The sequence below is a fragment of the Grampus griseus genome (assembly GCF_964374135.1).
Source record: "Grampus griseus genome assembly, chromosome: 11".
Taxonomy (NCBI): domain Eukaryota; kingdom Metazoa; phylum Chordata; class Mammalia; order Artiodactyla; family Delphinidae; genus Grampus; species Grampus griseus.
In genome coordinates, this window is record NC_139005.1 from 97,656,535 (window position 1) to 97,667,150 (window position 10,616).

General features: G+C 50.4%; 1 protein-coding gene across 1 annotated transcript in view; it reads left to right on the forward strand.

The window, feature by feature from the left end:
- PARVB (parvin beta) overlaps positions 1-3,046 on the forward strand; it is a 114,337-nt gene extending 111,291 nt beyond the window's left edge. Inside the window, exon 13 of the mRNA XM_082665313.1 lies at positions 86-3,046. Within this exon, the coding sequence (XP_082521439.1) occupies positions 86-162 (77 nt within the window). The 3' untranslated portion in view covers positions 163-3,046. The remainder of the gene's footprint in view (positions 1-85) is intronic.
- The last annotated feature ends 7,570 nt before the right edge of the window (positions 3,047-10,616 follow it).

Here is a 10,616-nt window from a genome sequence, read left to right on the forward strand (position 1 = left end):
GACACAGAGGATGTCCCACGTGTCTCCCAAGTGCTTGGGGCGCCCTCTCTCATCCACCAAACGGGCTCTCTGTTTCCTTCTGCAGATGTGGTGAACCTGGACCTCAAATCCACCCTGCGAGTTCTTTACAACCTGTTCACCAAATACAAGCACCTGGAGTGACGGGCGGGAGCAGCAGAGACCGCGGCGGGGACGGTGCTTTGGGAGGTGCCCCGGCCTCCCCTCCAAGCCCGCGGTTGTTCCCGCTCCCACCCCACCTCTTTCTGGTTGATACTCTTAACCTCCTTCCCCTGTAATTCTGCAGCGGGCGGCCTCTTGAAATGCAGGTTCCAAACACCAGTGCTCGAGTTTGCAGCCAGGCTTCACCTGGGGTGTCCCGGGGTGCTGTCTCTTGTTGATCAAAGGATGGAAAAGAAAAAAGCCGGAACCCCTGGGAGGGGGCGTTCCAGCTGACAGCCGTCAGTCACCACAGGGGATCAGAGAGGGAGCTTTGCGGCCGTGGCAGTGGCTTCTCTGTCCCCGTGGAATCTCCTGGGTAGGGCTCTCCTCAGCAGTGAGGGCTTTTCACTAAAAAGCGTTTTGCAGTTTTACAAACTTCACTCTTAAGTCTCAGAAGCTTTAGCTGGGACCGAGTGTCCACCCACATCCCTGCTTCTCGGCCACTCAGTGCTGTTTTCATTTAGCTTTTGCACAGACATCTGGGACCTGGAGAACCCAGCTGCCACGGTCTGAGGGAGGAAGGATTTCTGAGGCATTTCTTTATTTCTTGCTCCGGCTGAGTGGGCTGTGTCGGAGTCAGCTCTACAATGCCTCTGGAGTGGCAGCGGCATTGTAGACCTTCAGGTAGGAAGTGGCCGGTCCCAGACCTCCTGTTTGGGGCTGGATGCATTTTTAAAAAGCCTTTAGAAAGCAGGTGTTTTAGTTGGCTTGGGCCGCCATGACAGAGTGCCACAGACGGGGGCCTTAGACAACAGACGTTTATTCTCTCACGGTTCTGGAGACTGGAAGTCGAGATCAAGGTGTCATCAGGGTTGATACCTTCCGAGCGTCTCTCCTTGGCTTGTAGATACCGTCTTCTCCAGGCATCCTCACGTGTCTCCCCATGTGTCTGTGTCCTAATCCCTTCTTCTAAGGACACCAGGCAGATTGGATTGGGGTCTACCCTAATGACCTCATTTTACCTTAATTACCTCTGTAAAGACCCTGTCACCAAATACTGTCACATTCGCAGGTCCTGGGGGTTAGGACTTCAACATGTGGGCACAGCTCAGCCTGTAACAGGGAGATGTGAAGTGTTCACCTCTCTCCTCCCCGAGTACCAGCTTTCTGGAGCCCTGTCAGCATCCTTTGGGGCACCCTGTTGAAGGAAGTGCGATCCCCCGCCCGCGTGCTCTTCAGCCCTCACCCACCTTGGCTCGGGAGAGAAATGGGGACTCATAGGCTGGGTCTGAGGCAGGTCCTGTATAGCTGGGTCACCCCCTCCCCCAACCCCTGGCTCCCGAGCTGGGGTTTTTATGACACGCCGCCCACCTGAGTTCACCCAACATCAGCTCAAATCTCCTGTTTGATTTTCGCCTTCGTGCTGTAGGTCAGAGCTGCTGAGGAAGTCGTTAATATTAAATTGAACACCGGCGCTCAAGACTTAGAAAACCCTTTCATATTCTGCCTCAGCTCAGGCAGCTGCCAGGCTGGGGATGTGTTCAGAAGAGCCGTTTTCCCAGCAGGGGAAAGAAATAATGAAGATGGCATTACGGTGTCTCCTGCGGGATGCAGTGACATTTAAGAACCAACAAAAGAGCCGGGGCTGGAACATTCTGGGCCGCCTTCGTTACACGTGTAGGATCACAGTGACTGCGGCTGGTGGAGACCCATCCACCTGCCTTGTCCACAGGTGGGCCTGGCAAGGGTGCTGCTGCCTCCTGGGGGCCCTGGGGGGGTGACGGAGGTGAGGTTGGGGTTTGGAAAAAAACCTCGAGGGTCTTCAGCCCAGGTGGGCGGCTCCAGCCTGTTCCACGCCCTGGAGGGGCGGGATTGGTTACTCCGGGGATGGGGATAGGGGTCGGGGTTCAGCGAGCCCACTTCAAGCCCTCTGTGTTTCAAGTAGGAGAGTAACAGGAATGATGAGATATGTGGGAAAAGTATTAACAGGCACTTTTGTGTCATCGTGCTGACTGTTTAAGGCCATGCTCCAGCAGAGAATGCAGTCTAGTCTCCAAAGTATTTTTTTTCAAATCGGTGCAAAGGTGTAGGTGTGCCTTCCGCCCACCCGCGAAGGACCTCCTCGGGCTGTATGCGTCTCGTTTTCCCCCCTTGACTCAGAATTGCAAGTGGGGCCTGGACGGGTGTGGAGGTGAGGGTTGGTGAAGCAGTTTCCGGGCAGAAGTCAGGGTGAACTCTGCGGTAGGGAGACTCCTCTGGGGATCCACCCATCGTCCCTGTTGGCTCGGGGACAGTAGTTGTCAGGACGCGAGTTTCAGGGCCTGGGATGTCCCCTCTGGGGTGCCACAGGCTGGAGCATCTTGGGGTAACGAGCAGGAGACACAGCCTTCTCTTGATTCTCGCCAGGGGCTCCTTGGAATGCAAACGCTTCCCTTTTAGTCCTTAATTGAGGAACGTTCTGGAACGCTTCCTCCTCCACTGACTCCCATTTTCAGTGAATGGTTCCCCCCCGAAGAGGGACCCTTGTCCTCAGGGACTAAGTGACAGCAAGACCGTTGGCGCCTGTGCGGTGACGGGCAAAGGCCGGGAAATGCCTCCTTTTATTGTCCTCAGGGTGGCGTGTCTTTGAAACCCACCCCACTGGTTTTGGGGAGCTTACTTGCAGCTCTGGTTCCCCCGGAACAGCCACACGGCCTCATGCAAGCACTGAGCCCAGAGCCCCACACACCCTAAGGTCCTAACTGGATGTGACACAGAGCTGTGTTGTTTTAAAGCAACCGAATCCTCTTCCCCACTTTGTGTGCCAATATTTTATTGTCCTTTTAATTGTTTTAAGCAGTGTTTACTTTGGATTTCTGGGTATTAAATAAAAGCCACTGAAACGCTGGCTGTGTTGTCGACCTGCTCGTGGGCTGGCGGCGGGAGCCGGCGCGTTCCAGGGGCGCAGCACCCAGACGATGTGCTGTGGTTTATCCCAAAAAAGGCCGCTGCCTCCGTCTGGCTGCCGTGGTTTCTTTCGTGCCTTTAGCTGTCATGGTTGTGCCAGCCCTGTGCTTGGTGCTGGGGCCACAGGATGCCAGCACAGCCCTGCTCCCTGGGAGCTGCCAGCTGGACGAGGAAGGAGCCAGCTCATGCCCTATGTGGGGAGTGGGGCCCCGGGGGGCTGTGACCAAGGGTTTCATGGGCGGGAGCCATGGAGAGAAGAGGGTGGCGGAGTCACAGCTGCAGCTGAGTCATAATAAAGAACAGAGCAGGTGAGTCTGCCCACGCACCTGGTTCCAAACCAGAGCGGGGGATGCCTGCGGCCAGTGGCACGGGCTGGATGAAAGGGCCACTACAGGGAGATGGTCCCCTCCCTACACGTTGGGGCAAGAGACCCTGAGGTGACCCGCAATGCGGCCAGATCTTGGGGGCTGCACGCTGACCCTGCTGTAAACCCTCCCTGCAGAAGTTGTGGGTTGCTTCAGGTGCATCTAACTTTTCTCTACGAAAGGTTAAAATTGTGACTATGAAAGTATGGACAAGGTCGGTGCAGACAGGGCAAGTTGTGGGAAGAAAATAAGACCGTGATGTACTGGAGAGATGCAGGTGGGCTGGGAGACTTCGGAAGCAGGAGGATTTGAGCTAGGACCCATGATTCACACCTTCCCCTCCCCCCCGGACCTAGGAGGGACCCGTGGCTTGGTCCAGCAATGGGCTGAGGACAGCCATGATAGGGTAAAACGTTTAAGTCACATTGTACATCTGAATCCTGTCTCCTTTGCTGACCCTCGGTGGCCTTTCCACCCGTGCAGGATTCTGATTTGCTACATGTTCGGAATGTAGCTCGAGATTTCCGACCACGTCAGTTGTTTAAACGCACTGACATTGTGCCAGAAAGCCAGAAGGAGTATTCGAAGGGTGATGGGACGTGTCATAGGACATAGGAGCCGTCTTAAAGCATGTCCATGTTGTGGACAGTTGGGCATCAGAAAGTATAGCACTCTGAATTCAAAAAAAATCCATACGTTTACAGTGACACAAAACAAGGATGAGGGTGAAGACCTCCTTTTTCTTTTCATATATATATTTTTTCCGCTGCACCGTGCAGCATGCGGGATCTTAGTTCTCCAACCAGGGATGGAACTCGCGCCCCCTGCATTGGGAGCGCGGAGTCTTAACCACTGGACCGCCAGGGAATTCCACACGTACTTTAAATTGTCTGTAGGCTCCACATAAATGGGGCTTTTCTTGGTTCTGGCCCACTACTCTACCCCTTCCTCTAAAAGAGGAAGTCCCTTGTTTAACATTTTATATTTATATAATTTCAGACTTAGAGAAAAGTTGCCAGATTAGTATAAAGAATTCCTATATTTACCCCAATCCCCATAAATGTTAACATTTTACCGTATTTGCTTTATCCTTTCTACTCGATATATATATAGATGCAGGTATTTAGATATAGGTCAATCTATGTAGATAGAGATCTGTGTATCATCTGTCTATCTATCTAGATAATTATCTATCTTTCCTGAATCTTTGAGAATAAGTCACATAGGTTATGCCCTTTTATCTCTAAATACCTTGATGTACGTTTCCTAAAAACAAAAACATTCTCTTACATCATTCTAGTACAGGTGTCATTACCAGGAAATAACATTGACGCAATAGCGTTATCTAATCTATAGGCCTTAATTCTGTTTTTCCAGTTGTCCCGATAATGTCCTTTTCCCCAAAGAAATGCATTTGGAACAGTTCTTCAGTCTCTCTTTACTCTTCGTGACATTGACGCTGAAGAGTACAGGCCAGTTATTTTCTAGAACGTCTCTCAGCTTGCATTTGTCTGATGCTTCCCTCGTGATTAGATTCGGGTTGTGTGTTTTCGGCAGAAGTTATGTGTTCTTCTCAGCTCCTCTTATCAGGAGACATAACACGTTGATCTATCCCATTTCTTGGGATATTTATTTTGATTAGTTAGTTAAGATGATGTTTGTCTACTGAAGATGTACCTCTTCTTTCTAATGATCTCACGGGAGAAGGATTTCTATGGTTATAGGGTTAATTTTCCACCAGAAATAATTAGAAAACTGGGCAGAAATGTAGGAGAAAACTATTTCAGACATTAGACCAGAGGCAGGACAGGTCTATGAACCTTAAGAAAAGGGAGAGACAAATGAGGTAAACCCTACGATTGCCCAGCCTTCCTGCCTGGACGTTATTCCTGGACGGGGCTGCAGGAGTGGGAGCTCACAGAGAACTCAGTGGTCTCACTGAATTGAGGAGACAGAGATCAGAGTTTGAGGAGGTCAAGGTTAAAAGCAAACTTTAAAAGTATCAGAGTAATTCACAATTAACTGCCTGCCAGAAAAAATGCCAACAGTGTTTAAAGGAATGCAGCGAAATTCTCCCAACAACGTAAAATCCCTAATGTCTACATTCAGTTTAAAAAATTACTAGAAATACGAGGCAGAAGAATGTGACCCATAACCAGGAGAAGGATTAGTCAATAGAAGCAGATCCAGAAATGGCAGAGACGGTGACGTTAGCATTCTACAAGACAACTGACCTGGGCTCTTTAAGAATATTCATGTCGTGGAAGACCGTTCCAGAGGAAAAGACTCTAAAGAGACATGACAGCCAAAAGCCACCAAGTGGAACCTGGGATCCTGCTTGGATCTTGCAGTAAAAAAAAAATAAACAAAACCCCTGTGAACTGCATAAGAATAATTGGGGAAATTTGAATATGGATGAAAATATTACTATTTCAGTGTTAATTTTCTTGGGTGTCATAACGGTATGTGTCCCGTAGAAGCATGTCCCTGTTTCTAGGAGATAAATTCTGAAATATTTAGAGATGACGTGTCACAGGCCCTCCCTGCAATTTATTTTTAAATCGTTCAGGAAAAGTGAAAGAAAAGGCAAACGTAGTAAAATGTTAAAAAAATAGAACAAGCAACCAAACCTGTATTGAGATTTTGGGATGTAAGTGTCATGTACGTACTTTATATCGTTATGTAAGCATAGCTATGATAGTTAACTCTAATATAACTATATAAAGTAATTATAAGTTTCCTATATGAAGTTCAAGTTTAAAAAACTGGTATTGAGAGATAGAATCATTCTGTGAATTGGGGTCTCAAAAACTGAGACATTACCAGGAAAATATGAACCCAGGAGATGTTCTGCAGGGCGTGTATGTGAGTATGTACACTTTCATGTGCACGTGTGTGTGTGTGTATGACTCCGCGAGGAAGGAAGTATGGGTAATCGTCACTGTCCTCTCCGCGGCTGGTCATGGGCTGTAATTATATTTATTTCTCTTCTACTTTCACTACAGATTTGTTTTACCCTTACCTCCCCCCGCCCACCAACCAGGACTTCAGCTGCTCACTGTTTGTTGTCTTGCGGGGGGACCTCAGTCTTCCTTTCTGAGGGTTCTGAGTCTTTCCTCGTCCTGTCGCTAGGGGGGGCTGTGGGTTGCCATTCATTTTTAGCACATGACATGACAGTCCTAGGAGGCACCCCAGGGACTCTCCTGGGTTCCAGATCCCCTCCTCCATGCCCCTACTGTGTTGCAGTAACCCTACTTCCCCTTAAAATAATCAGGCTTACATCCCCATCCAACATGGTAACCCTCTTTTTTTTTTACCCGTTGGCCCAGTGGCAATAGGACACACTCATGGCCAGGTTGTGTTCTTCTGGCAAAAGTGTTCCCCTCTTGGGTACTAAGCCTCTTAACTGGCACAGGCCAAGGTGCTTTCCCCTTGTTGTCAGGGCTGACCCCGAGGGAAGCTCTACTTCTGGATCCTCCCAGCCGTCCCTGGCCACAAGCAGCTTTACCTGTTCAGCCAGGACGCGAAACAAATTCTGTCATTTTCTTGATGTCCCGTGATGTGACACAGCAGAGATCTGGTAGATGCTTGTGCATGCAGGCTTACTGTCTCTTCTTGCGTGGAGACTTCTGTGTAAATGAGCCTGAGTGGGTCCTCTGGAAGATGGAGCCCACGTGGTCAACCGCGAGCCTGCCACGGCCAGACCTTTGAATGAGGCCATTCTGGACAACCTGCCACCAGCTGACCACAGAAGCATGAGAGAGCCCAGCAGAGGTCACCCAAGCCAGCTCACAGAGTCACACGCTAAATAGAACGGCTGTTGTTTTGAGCTACTAAGTTTTGGGGTGGTTTGTTATGCAGCAAAAACTAACTGATACACCCACCCTGCCTTAGATGAACAAAGGCTGCCCCTTGGCCTCTGCCATGTTGAAGTGACCTCAGTTCCACTGAACTTGGGGGGCCCGTCTCAATGGCAGCTTCTCCCAGCATCATTCCTGGGCTACCAAGGATGGCCACTGATATGTCCTCTGGGTCTTCTCAGGGGAGATGGCCACATGTGACAAATCCACTCAAATATCCTTCCACATTATACCAGGAATATGGCTGTCATCCCATTTTCATTCAGTGGAGGCCAATGCCAAGTCCATTTTCAGTAAGCAACCTGGCAAGTGGGTTAGAACCACTCCCAGCTGGTCCCACTGGGGCCCCGGGATTCAGACTCCCCAGCAAGTACATCTGTGTCAGTGAATGCAGCCCGATCTACAAGTGTGTCTCTTCTTCCCTGGCCCAACACCCTTCCCGTACATGTTTCCCCTTTCTTGCTGACATAAATTAGCAAATGTTTACCATTTTAAAAAAGATATAAACCTCACCCCCCGGGTTTGACTTCGTATCTGCCCTCCAGGACAGGCCGGAACTGACTGTTGTTTAAGTCTGGGGGCTGGGAGGGTGACAGGGATGCTGCGTGAGAAGAGTCAGCTTGTCCTGCAAGGTAGACCTCCAGGAGGTCATTACAAAGTTTCCTGGGAGGGGAGAGCCTCTCCCGTCAGCCATGGGGGCAGGGCTGCTCCTGCTGCCGCGATTCAGGCTTGGGCGCCTGGGTTTAACTGCAGGTGACTATTCCATGCTTAGAGTCCCTCTCTTCCCCCAGAGGATGCCCTGCCTTTCACGCAGGAAACTTGGCGAGGCTGTGGATTCAGTCTGCAGCACACAGGATTAGATGCTGCCTCTGATTTTCAGCTGTATCATCCCTGTAACAGCCCCAAGAGATGGGAATTCTTTTAGGGCCATTATAAGAACTCCCTGGTGCTCTAACTAGAGAGGAGTACCAGGTAACCTGGACTGAGGATTTAAAGCCCTGGGACGATTTACTTTGAAGAAACTCTTTGGTATGACAATAAAGAAAAAACTCACCCACGGTTCTTGAATAAACAATGCTTATGTTGTGTACGGAAGCCACAACGCAGTCTGCCAAAGCTAGGGATTTAATAGGTCCTTAGTTCTGGGCGATTACAGGTAATCGTTTTGCCACCGTGTGCTTTGACCTACTAATTTCATTCTCTGACGGTTACTAGGTCCTCACTGTCTTGAAATCAACCAGAACTAGTAACCAATTCCAGATCCCCATCCAGGAGGGTACATTGCCTGCAATTATTTCTGGTAACCAATCCTACGTTAATTGGGATTCAGCTGCAGATAACTGGAACCACTTTAGTTGCTGAAGCAGAAGGGAATATAACACAGGAAATCAGGTGATCACAGAGCCACGGCTGTTTGTGGGAGCAGGCTGGCGAGGGGGTCCTCCAGCAGTGACTCGGAATAATACTGCACGCTGGCCACCACCAAGGAGCTCCCGAATGATGGCTGGCTCCAGAGGCACGATCTCGGGGCCAGGTATTTTCTGTTCACCTCTCAGATCCACTCACCACTGTTTTCCACCCTGACCTCATGCATGGACTGTTGCGTCAGTGGGCTTCCTGGCCTCTGACTTCCAATTGGATTTGACCAATGGGTGGCGCTGGCAGGAAAAAGGCGTTTGGAGAAGAGTGAGGTCAGGGTATTTATCCCTCTGGCTCTGCCCTTCTGCTGGGGGGTTGGCTGCATCCTTTACCAGAAGCCACAGCCCCTCGCCGCGGCCCCTCTTAGCACATGTGTCATTCTCTTCCTGGGCTCTGGAATCCGTTCCTGCCTCTGCCCCCTTAGGCTTTGGAACTGGGACAGCTCCTATACTGCTAGCCTCGGGGTGCAGTGCTATGTCCTCTGGGTTCCCTAAACCCTGCCCCAGCAGTCCCTTTACTAAGTACTCTCCAGCTTCCGCATTTGAGCGTGCCATCTCTTTGCTGCCGGCATCCTGGGCAATGCACCTGCTAGAATGCAATCCAGGGCTCAGGAAGCTGCCACCCAAGCATGGGATCCGTAGCCATGCTGTGCCCACTACACCTGCCCCAGCAAAAGGGGTGTCCAGGCACATCTCCTTCTCACTGCATTTTGTCACGAATCCCGGTCTCGCGTGGGTGCTTCAGAATGGCAGACTAAACCACGCGCCTCTGTGTCTTCCTCTGTAACGTGGGGATATGAAAGCACCTGCCTCTGAGGCTGGGTTCTAGTAAGATTAAAGCCCTGACAGTTAGGCTTGCTTCGTCAGTTACTCAACAGATCCTCGCAGCAACATCAGTAATACCTTTTGTCATTTTCATAACATTTCACGAACAGCCACCCTTTCCTGCTTGCACGCTTCTCATCTGCTCTGCCCCCTTTTCTGCAGGATCTGTCTGCAGAGAAGGGGTGGTTAGCTTCCGGTCACCCAGCACTGTCACCTTTCGCTATGGAAACTCGCGACTTCAGCCAGGCTCATGAAGACTCAAGCTGTAGAGACCAGCTTGAGTCTGCCCCGCTGTCCTGGGATCTCTCCTTCTGGAATTCCTCTAGTCCTTTGCACGTTCCCTCTACCTGGAATATTCTTACCCATCTTCTTCAACTGGCAAGCTCTTATACATCCGTCAAAGCCCACTTCCCCTTTGGAAAGACTTCCTGATTGTAGCCATCAATATTTATCCATTGAGCCCCCTTTGTGCCAGGCGTTGCTCTAGGCACTGGGACAAAGGAAACCTTAACGGGGCTGTGGTAAAGAATCATGAGAGGATCTACTCTTTAGATAAGGCAGCTAGGGAAGGCTTCCTGTAGGAGGAGGCACTTAAGCTGATGATAACAATGCGAACTAAGCCATTTTAGAAGCGGGCGTAGGGGCTTCTAGGCAGAGGGCACAGTGAGTGTGAAGACCCCGATGAAGGAAGGTATGTGTCAGTGTGGCTGGGAGGGCGTGAGGGCGGGAGGGGATACGAGACGAGGATGGAGGTGTAGCTGGCGGGTCACATGCGCACCTAGGGGCTGAGCTGGGCAGACTGGATTTCTTTTTTTTTTTTAACATCTTGATTGGAGTATAATTGCTTTACAATGGTGTGTCAGTTTCTGCTTTATAACAAAGTGAATCAGTTATATGGATTTCATTTTAAGAGCTGTTGGACACCACTGACGGCTTTTGAGCGAGTTGGGCTGTGAAGTGGGTCCTCTGGTCGCCTGTGGAGAGCACCTCCTGGGTGGGAGGTGGGGTGCGAGTGGAGCTGGCAACGCGAGTCCAGCTAGTAG